Source organism: Argopecten irradians, chromosome 12 (assembly GCF_041381155.1).
Source record: "Argopecten irradians isolate NY chromosome 12, Ai_NY, whole genome shotgun sequence".
In the NCBI taxonomy this organism is placed as follows: domain Eukaryota; kingdom Metazoa; phylum Mollusca; class Bivalvia; order Pectinida; family Pectinidae; genus Argopecten; species Argopecten irradians.
This window is the reverse complement of record NC_091145.1, coordinates 41,816,719-41,836,385: the sequence shown is the minus strand read 5'-3', so window position 1 is coordinate 41,836,385 and position 19,667 is coordinate 41,816,719. Positions and strand designations below refer to the sequence as shown.

The window sequence follows — 19,667 nt, the reverse complement described above, 5'->3', positions numbered from 1 at the left end:
TAATATATACTTGCGTAGTGTTAGGTTTGATAGTTTGCAGTGTTCTAGTTTCATTTTAGTTTTATTGTGTCTATTGGTTCATTCAGTATTTCATGATGTCTGATATTAATTTGACAGATGAGATTGCAGAGTTAGATGCTAGGTTAGAGGCATTGAGGGAAAACAGCATTAGGTTTATGTCGCAATCAACTCCAGTGTCTAGTAAACAGGGAAAAGGTAGCAGTCCTCAGGATTCTGGATTCACTAGTACACGGTCTTCTGTAAAGGGTGATGGATAACAACATGTGAGCAGTACTAGGGACCGGCGGCCATCTGTGAGGTTTGATGATGACCCTGTTATCACAGGTGGTCATGATGAGGTTAGACTAGAGTCACAGAGGACAAGACGCGATGACAGCGAGAGAAGAGATATACCAGTATACCTGACACCTTACCGGATATATACAGTGTCAGCGACAATGTTACTACGCGAATGAAGAAAGCTAGAGATCTAGACCGCAGGATGGATTTACAAGATGAGGCTGTCTGTGTGAAGCAGAGACCCTTGACTAACTACACGAAGCCTGTGACATATGAAGAGACAGTATCCTGGCTGGAATCACAGATGTATGATTTGTAATAGTTAATAGGCAATGCGGGACGCATTGAATCGGAGGCATGGGTAATGAAGCGAATGATTGTAATGTAAGATATTTTGATTAGAGTTATTCCCCCTTGATTTCCGGAAGTTTATAATGATTCTTTAATTAATTAATGACTAATCAATGTGCAGGTCTGGAATATTGTAAATAGTTTCTAATTTTACAGTTACATGTAGGAAAGATATATTAGCAAATTAAAAGTTGATTACTGTTGAAATTAATAAGTATTTAATTATTGAAATTCTGTATACCAGGAACAATTTACTGATTCTAAGTTGAGTAGTTCAGAATGATTGTCAATGGAGAGCACGATGTAAGAGGCGAATCTCTGCTTCGGCAAGGTTCTGTCAGTGACCAAGCTGAATAAGTATGGGCCCAGCTGAGAAAGTTGGGGTTCCACTGTTGCTACCACTATGGGGTATACGTTACAGGGTACTGCAGTACAGGGTGACGTACTGACGAGTACAGGGTAACGGGGTGTCAGTTCGATACCAGGTGTTCAGTAACACAGGGCGGCGTGTTGCTTGAACAATGAGACAAGGTTTGCCAAAGCACTCGGTGCCGCGGTAAAAGGGTGACTCGGTATTGTAGTCACAGGTGTCTCGGTATTGGTGTCGTGATAATGTGTACTTTGTACACGAGGAACTGACTGTCATAGTGAAGCAGCCTCTTTACTTAGACCTGTGGTATTGAAGATACAGGGTGCTCAAGGTGATTCAGTTGTAGTATTTACCAGGTGTAAATGAATCGGATCATGGTTGTTAACATGTGATTATGAGTCAAGAAGACTAGCCATTTATTTGTATATATTGTTGGCAGTATTTAGTTTGTTGTGTTTAACAGTGCCTGGGTCCAAGATAGAACTTGGTAACGGACCGTACTACAGTTGTAGTTGCAGCACAGAGTAGCAACAGGCATAGTCGGTCACGCGACCGTTACAGAAATTGGTGGCAGCGTTGTGGGATCCAGTCACTGTTATTAATATATATACTTGCGTAGTGTTAGGTTTGATAGTTTGCAGTGTTCTAGTTTCATTTTAGTTTTATTGTGTCTATTGGTTCATTCAGTATTTCATGATGTCTGATATTAATTTGACAGATGAGATTGCAGAGTTAGATGCTAGGTTAGAGGCATTGAGGGAAAACAGCATTAGGTTTATGTCGCAATCAACTCCAGTGTCTAGTAAACAGGGAAAAGGTAGCAGTCCTCAGGATTCTGGATTCACTAGTACACGGTCTTCTGTAAAGGGTGATGGATAACAACATGTGAGCAGTACTAGGGACCGGCGGCCATCTGTGAGGTTTGATGATGACCCTGTTATCACAGGTGGTCATGATGAGGTTAGACTAGAGTCACAGAGGACAAGACGCGATGACAGCGAGAGAAGATATACCAGTATACCTGACACCCTAAACCGGATATATACAGTGTCAGCGACAATGTTACTACGCGGATGAAGAAAGCTAGAGATCTAGACCGCAGGATGGATTTACAAGATGAGGCTGTCTGTGTGAAGCAGAGACCCTTGACTAACTACACGAAGCCTGTGACATATGAAGAGACAGTATCCTGGCTGGAATCACAGATGTATGATTTGTAATAGTTAATAGGCAATGCGGGACGCATTGAATCGGAGGCATGGGTAATGAAGCGAATGATTGTAATGTAAGATATTTTGATTAGAGTTATTCCCCTTGATTTCCGGAAGTTTATAATGATTCTTTAATTGATTAATGACTAATCAATGTGCAGGTCTGGAATATTGTAAATAGTTTCTAATTTTACAGTTACACGTAGGAAAGATATATTAGCAAATTAAAAGTTGATTACAGTTGAAATTAATAAGTATTTAATTATTGAAATTCTGTATACCAGGAATAATTTACTGATTCTAAGTTAAGTAGTTCAGAATGATTGTCAATGGAGAGCACGATGTAAGAGGCGAATCTCTGCTTCGGCAAGGTTCTGTCAGTGACCAAGCTGAATAAGTATGGGCCCAGCTGAGAAAGTTGGGGTTCCACTGTTGCTACCACTATGGGGTATACGTTACAGGGTACTGCAGTACAGGGTGACGTACTGACGAGTACAGGGTAACGGGGTGTCAGTTCGATACCAGGTGTTCAGTAACACAGGGCGGCGTGTTGCTTGAACAATGAGACAAGGTTTGCCAAAGCACTCGGTGCCGCGGTAAAAGGGTGACTCGGTATTGTAGTCACAGGTGTCTCGGTATTGGTGTCGTGATAATGTGTACTTTGTACACGAGGAACTGACTGTCATAGTGAAGCAGCCTCTTTACTTAGACCTGTGGTATTGAAGATACAGGGTGCTCAAGGTGATTCAGTTGTAGTATTTACCAGGTGTAAATGAATCGGATCATGGTTGTTAACATGTGATTATGAGTCAAGAAGACTAGCCATTTATTTGTATATATTGTTGGCAGTATTTAGTTTGTTGTGTTTAACAGTGCCTGGGTCCAAGATAGAACTTGGTAACGGACCGTACTACAGTTGTAGTTGCAGCACAGAGTAGCAACAGGCATAGTCGGTCACGCGACCGTTACAGAAATTGGTGGCAGCGTTGTGGGATCCAGTCACTGTTATTAATATATACTTGCGTAGTGTTAGGTTTGATAGTTTGCAGTGTTCTAGTTTTCATTTTAGTTTTATTGTGTCTATTGGTTCATTCAGTATTTCATGATGTCTGATATTAATTTGACAGATGGGATTGCAGAGTTAGATGCTAGGTTAGAGGCATTGAGGGAAAACAGCATTAGGTTTATGTCGCAATCAACTCCAGTGTCTAGTAAACAGGGAAAAGGTAGCAGTCCTCAGGATTCTGGATTCACTAGTACACGGTCTTCTGTAAAGGGTGATGGATAACAACATGTGAGCAGTACTAGGGACCGGCGGCCATCTGTGAGGTTTGATGATGACCCTGTTATCACAGGTGGTCATGATGAGGTTAGACTAGAGTCACAGAGGACAAGACGCGATGACAGCGAGAGAAGATATACCAGTATACCTGACACCTTACCGGATATATACAGTGTCCAGCGACAATGTTACTACGCGAATGAAGAAAGCTAGAGATCTAGACCGCAGGATGGATTTACAAGATGAGGCTGTCTGTGTGAAGCAGAGACCCTTGACTAACTACACGAAGCCTGTGACATATGAAGAGACAGTATCCTGGCTGGAATCACAGATGTATGATTTGTAATAGTTAATAGGCAATGCGGGACGCATTGAATCGGAGGCATGGGTAATGAAGCGAATGATTGTAATGTAAGATATTTTGATTAGAGTTATTCCCCTTGATTTCCGGAAGTTTATAATGATTCTTTAATTGATTAATGACTAATCAATGTGCAGGTCTGGAATATTGTAAATAGTTTCTAATTTTACAGTTACACGTAGGAAAGATATATTAGCAAATTAAAAGTTGATTACAGTTGAAATTAATAAGTATTTAATTATTGAAATTCTGTATACCAGGAATAATTTACTGATTCTAAGTTAAGTAGTTCAGAATGATTGTCAATGGAGAGCACGATGTAAGAGGCGAATCTCTGCTTCGGCAAGGTTCTGTCAGTGACCAAGCTGAATAAGTATGGGCCCAGCTGAGAAAGTTGGGGTTCCACTGTTGCTACCACTATGGGGTATACGTTACAGGGTACTGCAGTACAGGGTGACGTACTGACGAGTACAGGGTAACGGGGTGTCAGTTCGATACCAGGTGTTCAGTAACACAGGGCGGCGTGTTGCTTGAACAATGAGACAAGGTTTGCCAAAGCACTCGGTGCCACGGTAAAAGGGTGACTCGGTATTGTAGTCACAAGTGTCTCGGTATTGGTGTCGTGATAATGTGTACTTTGTACACGAGGAACTGACTGTCATAGTGAAGCAGCCTCTTTACTTAGACCTGTGGTATTGAAGATACAGGGTGCTCAAGGTGATTCAGTTGTTGTATTTACCAGGTGTAAATGAATCGGATCATGGTTGTTAACATGTGATTATGAGTCAAGAAGACTAGCCATTTATTTGTATATATTGTTGGCAGTATTTAGTTTGTTGTATTTAACAGTGCCTGGGTCCAAGATAGAACTTGGTAACGGACCGTACTACAGTTGTAGTTGCAGCACAGAGTAGCAACAGGCATAGTCGGTCACGCAACCGTTACAGTATTTACCATAGAAAATCTCTTCCTCATCAGTCGTACACTTAATATACAATATTTACCATAGAAAATCTCTTCCTCATCAGTCGTACACTTAATATACAGTATTTACCATAGAAAATCTCTTCCTCATCAGTCGTACACTTAATATACAGTATTTACCATAGAAAATCTCTTCCTCATCAGTCGTACACTTAATATACAGTATTTACCATAGAAAATCTCTTCCTCATCAGTCGTACACTTAATATACAGTATTTACCATAGAAAAATCTCTTCCTCATCAGTCGTACACTTAATATACAGTATTTACCATAGAAAATCTCTTCCTCATCAGTCCTACACTTAATATACAGTATTTACCATAGAAAATCTCTTCCTCATCAGTCCTACACTTAATATACAGTATTTACCATAGAAAATCTCTTCCTCGTCAGTCGTACACTTAATATACAGTATTAACCATAGAAAATCTCTTCCTCATCAGTCGTACACTTAATATACAGTATTTACCATAGAAAATCTCTTCCTCATCAGTCGTACACTTAATATACAGTATTTACCATAGAAAATCTCTTCCTCATCAGTCGTACACTTAATATACAGTATTTACCATAGAAAATCTCTTCCTCATCAGTCGTACACTTAATATACAGTATTTACCATAGAAAATATCTTCCTCATCAGTCGTACACTTAATATACAGTATTTACCATAGAAAGCCTGTTCCTCCTCAGCCGTACACTTGAGATTTAAGTCATTAGATAGTTGGTGTATCTCATCTATAGATGGCTGTAACACAGCGGCAGCGTGTAGGACGTCTGCAATAGTCGAACTTCATATACAAACCAAACAAACAAACAAGCAGATGTTAAACACATTTCACACTATGTGTTATTTTGTAGTATCAAGGGAAAAAACTAATCTTATGGGGCAGATGAATGTAATGAGGAAAACTCATAATTCGGACATATCTGGATGGGAACGAAGGTGTCCGGGAAAAATTCGTAATCCGGACGTATCTGGTTGGGAACGAAGGTGTCCGTGAAAAATTCGCAATCCTGACATATCTGGCTGGGAACGAAGGTGTCCGGATCTATTGTACATATGCAATGACAAAGTGTCTGTTTAAAGTTTGGATATAGAGCTGGTACAGATTACACATGGTATTGCTGTATACGGCTATATATAGTCATGTGTATAGCTGACATGATGTAAATATGTATATAGTGTAGATAGCACATGGTGACAGCTGGATGGAGGAATAAACTTATACAATATAGTAACAACCAGCATACACACTACCTCCTAAATTTGTTGGTAAACAAGCTATTGTATTATGTTCATGTTCTAGTTTCGCTGTGGACAGACATAGTACTATAGCTGTTTACCGGGTAGTACTTACCTGTCTCATCCATCTTCCCGGGGTCAAGGTCACTGGTGTGACAGAAGATATAGGTCGATCTTTTAACCAGTAAGTGTAGCTACTGACTGCATAGTTACAGCGCTCATATATGCGCTACATCTATGTACGACCGTAATCATTTGGACGACATTTTAAAATAAAATTTGAACATTTTTAATACAGCTCAAAGGTATTGGACCAGTTTATGCATTTTTAACACAACGCAAAAAATCAAAAATGCAAATACTATACATTTCGAATTAAATAAGACATTTACTGTGAAATAGATGATTCGGGTTAATAGATTGTGTAACGATGATCTGGTCAATGTCTTAGTGGATGACTGATACGCGAGTTAATCATATCCTCTTTTTCATTTACTCAATAAAACGTATCACTGCAAAATTGCTGTTTCTCCTAAACATCAATTTCCAACATTCAGGATATTAAGCAATACCCGGTAACGCCATCCATAGAATATCTGATAAAAGAGAAGAATTCTTTCCACTCAATCACGGACTAGAAGGAAATCACCCCTACAGACGGTATTTCCGCCTGTAAAACGTGACATTCACATTCATTTGTTTATTCCTTTCTCCCCAATTTTATGTGAAATCTCGAAAAGACCTAATTTTAAACTTTGTTATGAATCGGTATATGTATGAATAAGCTGATAATGGCACTAGATGCATTGTATCACAACATATGAAATAGGAATCTTAAGGTTAATACGTTCAGTAAAAACATCACAGAAAAAAAATCAGTTATTCCTGATTTACTTCATTTTCGATAAGTTTATGTACATCGTCCATCTAGACCACATTTATCTAATTAACATATAGTTGGGCGGTAAACAGGCGCGATTAAATCATCATAATCACATCGTACATCTAGACCACATTTATCTAATTAACATATAGCTGGGCGGTAAACAGACGCGATTAAATCATCATAATCACATCGTACATCTAGACCACATTTATCTAATTAACATATAGCTGGGTGGTAAACAGACGCGATTAAATCATCATAATCACATCGTACATCTAGACCACATTTATCTAATTAACATATAGCTGGGTGGTAAACAGGCGCGATTAAATCATCATAATCACATCGTACATCTAGACCACATTTATCTAATTAACATATAGTTGGGCGGTAAACAGACGCGATTAAATCATCATAATCACATCGTACATCTAGACCACATTTATCTAATTAACATATAGTTGGGCGGTAAACAGACGCGATTAAATCATCATAATCACTTGAAAGAATGTTCATGGGCACAATGATTCCACAAATTACTACTAAATGTAGCAACATTTAAAAAATCACTTACAATTTTGCCATATTTTCCCCTAACTGGCTTGGCTTCACTTTAATGTCACAGCCTCTCCAAAGTGTATTGATACTGGACCTTGTGGTAGTGAGTTCCAGACGATCATTACTGTATCGAGGATATTGTGGAAATCTAGATATACAACATCAGTGTTGTTATCCTTGTCCTGCTCGTCTTCTGGGTTGTCTGTTACTTCTACAAGTCCTACGATTGTTGAGGATTTTAGTCTAAATCTCAACTGTTGTCCACATTTTGTTATTTCTGTCTTTCTTGAAAATTGGTGTTATATTGTTATATTGTTTGTCTTCTAGTCATCCGGTAATATATCGTCTTGAAGTGACTTGTAGAATATGATTGATAATGAATTATTCACTCAACGCAAACAGTAATTTGGGATACATGTTATCCTGTTGAGGACATTTTGGCATATTGATTTTGCCTGTCCTACTTAAGTTTGTTCAATGACTATATTCTCCACGACATGTGTGCCATGAGATTCTACTGTCGTCATATGTTCTACACCTTTTAGAGTTCCTTTTTGAGGCTATAGTTAATTTTACTTCATACTCCCCAATATATGGTCTTTGTTGATGGGTATCAATATTACTTACCTGCCTATACTCATCAGTATGTCCAGGTGTTTGAGTTCAAATGTACTTGTAACAGGCTAGTTTATTTTGTGTTTTAACGTGCTAATAGTAGTTTCGGCCATCCAATGTTTCCTTTCCATTATGACTGAATGTATCTACATCTACAAACTAGTTCTACTAAAATTTGCCATTGCGTTCACTTGGAGGTCATATTTCCATTATAGCATTTAGTTCACCACTTAATCCATGATAATATGTAGAAACGGAATCCCCCCCCTATTTATTGACCATTCATTTTTTCTAAATATAATAGTTTCATGGTTATCGTGGTACGGCTGTATTTTCCTATTGGCTATTCTATAAAAAGGTCTTGCAAAATGTTAGTATTGGTGAAAATCAAATCAAGTAAGGCCTGCTTTGAAACGGGACACCTCGAAACCATGAAACTCTCTCTCTATTTCCCGGTGAAATATAAGGTTTTATAGTTATTTTTTCAGTATCTTTACCTGAGTAAACCAGTTTTGATATTTCCACTCAATAATGACCACAGAACATAGCATTTACAGTGAAATATCAATCCAAAATATAAAATTACGTACTTGATGGAACATTAATGTGTTACATTTCAATTTTGATTATTTCATTTAAAAAATGTTTTATAATAACGCCCCAATATATAAAACTAAATAAGAAAGCGGGAAAAAAATGAAACTTGTAGTAAATAAGTGTCAGGGTGGATTGAGTTACGTGTATGAGGACACTATGTCTAGTTTATACCTAGAACAGAAGAGACGTAAAAATGTAATAAACAGAACCTCGTGAAATAGAAATATATATTTTTCACTCAAAGTTTTCACCCCTCTTAATTAAATATTACTGTTATTCACAAAGAAACAAGGAATATTATCTATTAAATATGGTTCATTGCGATACGAATGCCATTGTCAAAGAGGACCCAATGTGTATGATCGTGTGAAGTCGAATACGGTCAAACAAACGCTGGCAGTACCTCCTATACACACTAGTAAATATAATGACACGGCTATTGGTGACAGAAATATGTAAACAACCTCACGGATTTTTTTGCTACATATTTTGCCAACATTTCCAATGTGCACACAAATTTACCAGCCAATAGTAAGATAAGTCATAGTGCATAAGCACTTTTATCAACTTAGTAATGTTCAAGTAAGAGGTGATATATAGACGTACAATCTATCCCTAGTGTAAACAGGGGAGACCTTAAGGTGTCTTGTTATCATTCACCATACAATGTGTAAAATCCAGAAAGATTTATAATGATTTATAACATAATTCGCCTAATATCCAGTGATTTCGCCCGTGTAATATGTTTGCGTATGTCACTAGTGTAATATGACCTGGAGCGATTTTCATTGGCTGGACATTCATTGTGACGTCAGACAGAAACAATAAAATGACGTCAGGAAAAATGACATGACGTCAGGATTACGATGACGGCGGGACAAAATGGTGGCCTCTGCTGGATTTTCGTAATACATTTTGACGTATTGTTATGTAGGTGTTTGTAGCTATGTGATAAAAAGTATCTTAAATTGTGTTCATTCTAATGAGATTTTATGAAACTCGTCTCGAAATTTTAATTTTTGCTCGCCAAGACTCGCAAAAATAAAAACTTCTTAGACTCGTTTCATAAAACCTCATATGAAATGAACACTCATGTAAGAACCCATATATCTTAATAATAGAAACTTATTACGATATGATACATTGCAAGATATCCCATAAATAAAGTATTGCAGGTACACGTCCAAGGCTCTTTCAGTGATTTAAAAACATTAAAAATTATGTCTTTTACATAACTGGTACAATTATTTTTTGTATTGCTACCATACGAGAATAGTTATGCCCACACATGTTTTCTTTGATTTTATTTTTAAATGTCTATGATCTATATGATTCTCGTGGAAATACAACACATAACAACTGAAATACCCTCCCATAAAATAAGAGTAAACCCAGAGACATAGATAATCTAATTACTATCTAAATCTCTGGTAAAACATAGCGCTGTTATCAGTGTAATCAATCGATACAGGCTGAGACACGTGACGTTACTGGTCATACGGATAATAAACATGTCTTTATAAGTAGGTTTACCTGGCCACCCATCGTTATACTTATAGACCCCAGTCTCATACTATATAGCTCATTACTTACGGACCATCTCTACATACCCTTAAGCAAGATGGTGAAAGGCAAAAGTTGGACTCTTAAAAATAAGTTTGACGGCAAAGTGCAAACGACAAACTTTGAACTGATCGAGGAAGAGATCTCCGACTCCCTGAAAGATGGTGGTAAGGAGAATTGTTCAATTTAGGAATTACTTTTATATATGTCGTTATAGCCATACATGTACCTTTACACTAAATGATTGAGTCGTTAAGATGTCACGATGTCATATTCACAGAAGATAAAATATTCCGTTACAATGGGAGTAATTCTGACCTTTGTCCTGTTTGTATGGAACGATCTGAAATGTACTTCACCTTTTTGTACAGCAATGCTCTAAGTTTAAAAAGGAAGATTATCATGGTTACTTTAATTGCAGATCTTTTTGCGTCCATCAAGTCTTACTGATAGAACAATTCCAAGTGTAGCATTAAAGGTTTGGTATATTTAGGGCGTTCTAATCAGGTGTACGGTATCTAGTTCACTAAGGAGGACAAAATAAATAGTTTAACGGTTTAAACAAGGTGTACTGGACATAGAAAAGTCCATGTTGATTTATCAGATGAAAATGTGAATGATTATATTACTTTATATCAACATATATCATTATATCTACAGATATCATTGTATCATTATAACATAGAATTATTATAAAAGATAACAGACACACAAATAGACAATACAAGGCCACGGCTTTATTGACAATGCACGCCAAAAGGCATTAATGGCAATGTCCAAATATATACAACAATTCATTCTCAAACTACTTCCGGAATATCACTTCCGGCATAATGTCAATTCCGGTTTCATCAACTTCCGGTTTCAGAAAAGTTCCTAGATTTTAATTTCAGAATAATCAGATATTATTTCTTATCTTTAATGATATATGTTTTTTGGGATTTTATTAAAAATAGTTCACTATTGATATGCCTGAGGCTCTCCCCAACAGGCCCTTTATCACAAATACTTCAAATAATGGTATGCCCGAAACTCACCACAACAGGCCCTTTATCACAAATTGTTCAATACTGATATGCCCGAGGCTCTCCACAACAGGCCATAATCTGAATACCATGATTCTGGTTTGTCGAAGTTCCCACATACTGAGAGCCAGCAGCAAAAATTTCACAAAGAAATATCTATACAACAAATAATAGTGCTTTGGGAGGGTGGTAGGGCTTATGAATTCTTTTCTCAGAGCCGTGACAAGAAAGGACGTTTACGCATGCCCACTCAAAAAACTTCCAACTTCCGGGTCATTGTAAATTATGTCACGGCAACACCGATCCGGAATATACCGAGATATAAAATTCAACACCTAAGTAGCCCATAAGCTGTCCCGTTTATAAATTGATTTATTCCTTATAGAATAAATCTAATTATATTATTTGATATCAACATATATCATTTTATCATTATAACATAGAATTACATTAGGATGTCAGATAGAATACATGAACAAATGTCACACTGATATAAACAAGACTAAAACCAACAAAAAAGTAATAACAAAACAAACAAAAACAATATACAAAAAAATATAGAAAAAAAGTCTATTGTTGTTGATGGAATTAACATGTTATGATTGCGATCACAATGAACTCGACAGGAGACGATCTCCTGTGATAACATTACGTCATTTTATCTCCTGTTTTTAGAATACCTGGTTGAAGCTCTTCACTGGACTGTGGACCCTTACATGAGGTATGACGAGACAAAAGAAAAATGAATAACGCTGTAAATTGCTCCAATAAAGCTATTTTTGTAATTTCCAAATCTAAATGAATTAACAGCATTTACACGTTTACTTTATACTTTTATCAGCGCGAATTCCACAACTGTAGCCCTTGTGCATTGTATGTTAAATGTAAAACAATAACTATTAATTTATTTAAAGATGCTCCACCTACACCTTGACCAGTGCCAAAGATACAAGTATATACGTGGTAACTCATCTTAATGCGAAATGGGAGAATGATTTCTTTAAATATAAAACAAATGATTTTGAAAACTTGTAGATACCTTTGTACCACAAACTCGGAAATTGTAATGCATGGTACAATACCATGTACTAAACAAGCCATACAGTATCTGTCATGCTTTCTCTTACTATAGGACCAGCGAGGTGGGGCGTGTGGAGGCCGGACAACCCATGCCTGGGGAACAGATATCTAAGTAAGGTATTACTGAACCCATGCCTGGGGAACAGATATCTAAGTCAGGTATTACTGAACACATGCCTGGGGAACAGATATCTAAGTAAGGTATTACTGAACCCATGCCTGGAGAACAGATATCTAAGTCAGGTATTACTGAACCCATGCCTGGGGAACAGATATCTAAGTCAGGTATTACTGAACCCATGCCTGGAGAACAGATATCTAAGTCAGGTATTACTGAACACATGCCTGGGGAACAGATATCTAAGTAAGGTATTACTGAACCCATGCCTGCGGAACAGATATCTAAAAAAGATATAACTGAACCCAAGACTGGAGAACAGATATCTAAGTAAGGTATTATTGAACCCATGCCTGGGGAACAGATATCTAAGTAAGGTATTACTCAACCCATGCCTGGGGAACAGATATCTAAGTAAGGTATTACTGAACCCATGCCTGGAGAACAGATATCTAAGTCAGGTATTACTGAACACATGCCTGGGGAACAGATATCTAAGTAAGGTATTACTGAACCCATGCCTGCGGAACAGATATCTAAAAAAGATATATATAACTGAACCCAAGACTGGAGAACAGATATCTAAGTAAGGTATTACTGAACCCATGCCCGGAGAACAGATATCTAAGTCAGGTATTACTGAACCCATGCCTGGGGAACAGATATCTAAGTCAAGTATTACTGAACCCATGCCTGGGGAACAGATATCTAAGTAAGGTATTATTGAACCCATGCCTGGGGAACAGATATCTGAGTAAGGTATAACTGAACCCATGCCTGGAGAACAGATATCTAAGTAAGGTATTACTGAACCCATGCCTGGAGAACAGATATCTAAGAAAGGTACACTACTTCATGCCAGCACATGAATTTGCCATGAACAGTTACCCGTGAAAATAATGCATGAAAATTCCATGAAACTTTGCCATGAAAAAAACCCTTAAAAGAATCATTATTCATAGCCATGAATTTGAATAAAGAAACATGAAAATGCCATGAATGCATGTTAAATTTTGAAACCTTAGGAATAATTTCATGGGGATTTTCATACCCATGATTATCCAATGAATCAGAACTATCCTTTCATCATGGCCATGAAATTCCCCTTAAAAGGAACATAATCCATGGCCATGAATTTTCAACCCATGAGAATTGCTTGTCTAATGTGATTTAACCATTTTCATGGCCATGGAACCAATACAATCACAGTTCTGATTTTCATGAAATTGACATTAGAATGCATACTTATCATTCATGGCCATGAATTTTATGATAAAGGAATTAAGTACAAATATTACATTCGGCATGATATGATCAGTTTTCCTAAATCTGTCATCAAAAACTCTCTGCTTTAATGTATTTTAAAATAAAGAAATACATTGAAAAAAACAATCTTCAGTTTGAAAGTTAAATTAGCATTAACAAAACATATAAAGCATTCAACATGCAGGCACATGGCAAATAAATATGCACACTTTCATGTAGTTGATTGTGAGAATTTGACAATGCCGCCCAGTGTATGCAATTTCATTAATTGTAAGAAATCACATCTTATCTAAAATTGTTTACTGTACCTTTAGGAACTCAGGATTAAATTCAGCACTTGTCTACAGAGTGTATAACAGATTAGTGAGCATGAAAATTCTGTTCCTGGTCATACATCAACAGACACAGCAGCCATTTTGGATTTCCTCTGTTTAGGCGGGAATATTCAAGTCATGTGACTCAAGTATTAAAATATAGAAGTCACATGACTCTAATAATAGAAAACATAAGTAATGTGTCTTAGTTTTAGAAGTTTTAGAAAAAAGGGAGTCATTTGACTTTAATTATTGACTTTTGACAAACAAAACTCATCTTAATCAAGGCAAGGATATGAAATTACTTGTGAGTATCTTAATTAGCTAATTTCTAATTAAGGTTAATTTTCATAATTGTAAATTTTCATGGCCATATATATCATCAGTTATTTTATTTTCATTATCAACCTAAAAAACATGGCCATGGAATACTTTCCACTTTAGCTCTTCTATTAATTCATGGTCATCATTATTAAATCAATGGCCATGAAATACTACCTTTCATCAAATCTAAAATTCATTGTCATCACTGACAAATCAATGGCCATGAATCTCACATGAAAAAATGATCATTACAGAAATGCATGGCCATTAACTTAGACTGATTTCTTTCAATGATAATTTCATTGATTATTAATAGAATTACTGTCAATAGTCATGGGATATTCAATTAATTCATGACCATGATATTGATTTTTCATGGCATTTAAAACAATTCAGGAGTACACATGAAAAAAAAAAAAATTCATGGCCAGATTCATGGTATTAATGAAATTTCATGACATGTTCATGTGTATTTCATAGCTTTTTCATGGTATTGACGTACAGTAGTGGTATTACTGAACCCATGCCTGGGGAACAGATATCTAAGTAAGGTATTACTGAACCCATCCCTTGGGAACAGATATCTAAGTAAGGTATAACTGAACCCATGACTGGGGAACAAATATCTAAGTAAGGTATTACTGAACCCATGCCTGGAATACAGATATCTAAGTAAAGTATTACTGAACCCATGACTGGGGAACAGACATCTAAGTAGGGTATTACTGAACCCATGCCTGGAGAACAGATATCTAAGTAAGGTATTACTGAACCCTTACCTGGTGAACAGATATCTAAGTAATGTATTACTGAATCCATGCCTGGGGAACAGACATCTAAGTAAGGTATTACTGAACCCATGCCTGGAGAACAGATATCTAAGTCAGGTATTACTGAACCCATGCCTGGGGAACAGATATGTAAGTAAGGTATTACTGAACCCATGCCTGGGGAACAGATATCTAAGTAAGGTATTACTGAACCCATACCTGGAGAACAGATATCTAAGTAAGGTATTACTGATCCCATGCCTGCGGAACAGATAATTAAGTAAGGTATTACTGAACCCATGCCTGGAGAACAGATATCTAAGTAAGGTATTACTGAACCCATGCCTGGGGAACTGATATCTAAGTAAGGTATTACTGAACCCATGCCTGGGAAACTGATATCTAAGTAAGGTATTACTGAACCCATGCCTGAGGAACAGATATCTAAATTAGGTATTACTGAACCCATGCCTTGGGAACAGATATCTAAGTTAGGTATTACTGAACCCATGCCTTGGGAACAGATATCTAAGTAAGGTATTACTAAAGCCATGACTGGGGAACAGATATCTAAGTAAGGTATTACTGAACCCATGCCTGCAGAACAGATATCTAAGTAAGGTATTACTGAAGCCATGCCTGGGGAACAGATATCTAAGTAAGGTATTACTGAATCCATGACTGGGGAACAGATATCTAAGTTAGGTATTACTGAACATATGCCTGGGGAACAGATATCTAAGTAAGGCTGAACCAGGACACATTTGACAGGGACATCCTTTGACTTGCGAGGATGCACTGGATATTCATTACATCCTCAAATGTCAAAGAATTGGTGTCCTCTGTTTTCATCTGTGTTCAAGTTAATCAGAAACATAGATAAAGTGATGAGTGAAAAAATCACCAGGCCAATGGCAAAAGAGATTACAAATAGGTTTCAAATATTAAAATTGTGTGCACTGAAACTTTTGCTTAAGAAGTCTAAAATGTGTGTGATTTATCGTTAACAACTGAAAGCGTTACATGATAAATGTGACAGTTTATGGACGGCGAAGAACGTAAATTGCTTCTCAGAATAAGTGATCGCTCACATTTTCAAGACTTTTTACCAGACTTTACGAAACATCATCTATTGAGCTGGTTCGCGGCCAGATTTGATTTTCCGTAATCAATTTTGTTATCTTTTATTTTTTCCAGGGTGATCGTCAGTAAAAATGCAGACCATCCTGTTGGTAGTATCGTTCGATTATACGCAGGATGGCGCACACACACGCTTGTCACGAGCGATGCCAATCAGAGGGTGATGAAGATGCCAGAATTGGGCGATCTCCCTTTATCTTTGGCCCTCGGTTGCATGGGAATGCCGGGGTATGTTGACGAACTAAGTGGTCATTATTGTTTGTTTAATTCATGTATATTTCACCACGTCAATTCTGGTAGAAATAGTAAAATCTTTTGAAAGATGGTCAGACTGTTAGAACGTTGGCTGCATAATCACGTGATTTATTTATAAGTAACTCTTTGTTTTAACAGAATGACAGCTTATTTTGGTTTCTTGGAGCTTTGCCAGCCCAAAATAGGAGACACTGTACTGGTCAATGGTGCTGCTGGAGCAGTGGGCAGTCTGGTTGGACAAATCGCTAAAATAAAGGTCAGAACTACGTCTCATTGGGCAAATTAAATACAATATCGACAAATAAAACTGATAATTTAGGACATGTTGCCTAAAACATTAACGGAGGGAATTATCGACAAGTATAAATGTCAGACGTTACTCATATATAAGTAGATCCCAATGGTTTTTTCTGATGTAAACAAACGTCATCAATCGGATGAGTAAAGTTTTCTTAAGTGTGTCAGGGATATTGTAATTAACAGGGTTGTAAAGTGGTTGGATGTGCCGGAACCGATGACAAATGCAAATGGCTCAAAGAGTTAGGTTTTGATGAAGTTTTCAACTACAAGAAGGTGGATCTATCAGAGGCATTGAAGGCGGCCGCCCCAGACGGATTTGATTGTTTCTTCGACAATGTAAGTAGATATCGTTTTAATTAGCATTAAAGATGTACTCCTCCGAGAAGTCAAAACTTTCTTGTATTAAACTTTTTTTCTCATATAGATTTTTGGAAATAGGAGTTCATGCCATGAAAGAAAATAGAAGAAAAAACCTATGTCCGTGTGCTCTTTTTTGAGCTTTTGTCACTCAAAGATACCTAATTGACAAAATATTGGATTTTATGGGAATTTTGCCGTTTTGACTATATACACAATAGATTAAAGCCATAATTTCCGAATGAGGTGTTTGATATGTATGGATGTTTGTAGAATTTATTTTCTAGTAGTTTTCTTTAAAAATGTACCAGTTTTGATCAATAAGACTTACATTTTTTCTCAGAATAACAACATATGCTACCCCTACCCCTCAATTTTGAGCTTCAAAATGCACCATTTTCAGCCATTTTTGCCAAATTTAGCCCTTTATAGAAAAAGTTCTGGTATTAAACTTTTGTTTATATTTTGAATATCAACAGGGAAAGGGTTGTTCTTTCTAAATCAGGCAGAAAAATGGGGGGTCCGTGTGCTTACTTTTTTGCCCCATTTGAATATTTGTTATTTTTCAGTATTTTCGAGTAAAAAATAATTGTGCACAAATTACCAATAAATGTAAAAATAAAGAGACAAAAGTGTATCATATCGCACATTAATGCTCAATATTTTGATTACCACGAACCCAGTAAAGATTTACAGCAAAAATTACCTCGATACAGCTAAAAATACTGGCGCAGTGATGATTTAAGTAAAAACAATTTCAGTAAAAAATGGTAAAACTGTGGCTCTACTCAAAGCGAAAAAAAGACACAATTTCAAAATGGCCGCCAAATGGGCCATTTCTTAAAATCCCCATATAAAAAAATCTACTAAAACTAGAAATGTAGTTTCTTGACAAAATTTGCAACTGGTAATTTCCTACAGATATTGATAGATTTTATTTGAAAATCTCATAACGTCTTTGATCTATGTCGAAACGAGACTTCAACGGGACTGAAACCTCAGAAGAATACAACCTTAACGAATCATAGTTAATTTTTAAATGAAGTTTTAAAATTACGTTTTGGTTTTTACTGTTTATATCAATGATTTTACGACACTTTAGTAAATTGATATACACCATGTGATGAGAGTATTGATTATGGTATCTTACAGATAGGAGCCGATTTCACCGCCACTGCACTGAAGCACATGAAACTATTCGGCAGAGTTTCGATATGCGGACAAATATCTTCTTATAACGACAAGGCGCCCCCAAAAGGTAAAGCGTTAGAAACAAATCTGTATCATAATCAAGGTTGAAATAGTTTTATGTATGATCGTTGCAATCTTATTTAATATATATGGGGGAAAACATTATGAAGTGTTTTCTGTCCTTAGAACCTTAAACTAACTCGTACAATCACAATAACATATCAAATAGGGTTTATTAAAGAGGTTTATTTGTTTTTTTTTTTGTAATACCAAACCTATTCGGCGGTGGCCGAGTGGTCCGCGGTGGCCGAGTGGACCGCGGTGGCCGAGTGGTCCGCGGTGGCCGAGTGGTTAAGATGTAACAACATATTATCACAAGCCCTCTACCTATGGGTGGATTTCTAAGTGGGGCAGTTGTACTGACTGTATGAAGGCGGTTTTTCCTCCGGGTACTCCGACTTTCCTCCACAACATAAACCTGACACATCCTTAAATTACCATGGCTGTTAATATGACGATAAAACAACCAAACAAAACAAAACCACCTAAGCGTTGTGATAATGTACTGATTTTGTTTAATCTTCCAGGTGAATATCCTTTTATGTTGATCCTCGGTAAACAGTTGAAGATTGAAGGGTTCATAGTGATGCGATGGCTACCGAGATGGGCTGAGGGAGAAAAGGCCATGGGCCAGTGGATCAAAGAGGTACATAATCACTAGAAGTTAATAACTGGCGAAACAATGATCTACGAATACGATGGAATAGTTTTCGGGCCGGCTTTGTAATCAATTAAGTTTTTAAGATTTGTTTAAGTTTTCAGTTTTTATTCCTTTCTACATTAGATCTTTAAATATTTTTATATATACCTATATACAGATGTTTACGTTAAACAATTGTTATAATTTGAATAAACTTAATATTTTCAGGGAAAAATCAAGTTCAAAGAAACGGTTTACAAGGGTTTCGAGAAAATGCCCGAAGCGTTCGTCGGCCTATTTGATGGAGCCAACACGGGGAAAGCGATTGTTTCTGCCTAAGTGGCAGCAACGTGAATGGAAAAAAAGACAAAATGACGATAAAATAAGTGGTTCTCATGTCATCTGACGTAATCCTATTTATACAGAATAGAAGGCAGCCAATATATAAAACGTGCAACTGTTCTTTACACAGAACGAATAAAATGTTGAAATGAGAACGGA

General features: G+C 36.8%; 2 protein-coding genes across 4 annotated transcripts in view; one reads left to right on the top strand and one right to left on the bottom strand.

Annotated features, from left to right (window-relative positions):
- The window catches only part of LOC138335885 (amidase-like), a 17,226-nt gene extending 10,910 nt beyond the window's left edge, over positions 1–6,316 (bottom strand). The window contains exons 1-2 of the mRNA XM_069285063.1: positions 6,223–6,316; positions 5,531–5,638 (exon numbers count right to left, since the gene is read on the bottom strand). Coding sequence (XP_069141164.1) covers positions 5,531–5,638; positions 6,223–6,235 — 121 coding nt within the window. The 5' untranslated portion in view covers positions 6,236–6,316. The remainder of the gene's footprint in view (positions 1–5,530; positions 5,639–6,222) is intronic.
- The window catches only part of LOC138335886 (prostaglandin reductase 1-like), a 23,875-nt gene extending 4,208 nt beyond the window's left edge, over positions 1–19,667 (top strand). Inside the window, exons 1-9 of one of the 3 annotated variants that reach the window (XM_069285066.1) lie at positions 10,287–10,493; positions 12,027–12,072; positions 12,484–12,543; positions 16,421–16,591; positions 16,757–16,874; positions 17,102–17,254; positions 18,428–18,533; positions 19,054–19,172; positions 19,395–19,667. In XM_069285066.1, the coding sequence (XP_069141167.1) occupies positions 10,385–10,493; positions 12,027–12,072; positions 12,484–12,543; positions 16,421–16,591; positions 16,757–16,874; positions 17,102–17,254; positions 18,428–18,533; positions 19,054–19,172; positions 19,395–19,505 (993 nt within the window). In that variant the 5' untranslated portion in view covers positions 10,287–10,384 and the 3' untranslated portion in view covers positions 19,506–19,667. Of the gene's footprint in view, positions 1–10,286; positions 10,494–12,026; positions 12,073–12,483; positions 12,544–15,843; positions 15,882–16,420; positions 16,592–16,756; positions 16,875–17,101; positions 17,255–18,427; positions 18,534–19,053; positions 19,173–19,394 lie in introns of those variants that run through there. The other 2 variants (XM_069285064.1, XM_069285065.1) reach the window with 2 other exon arrangements.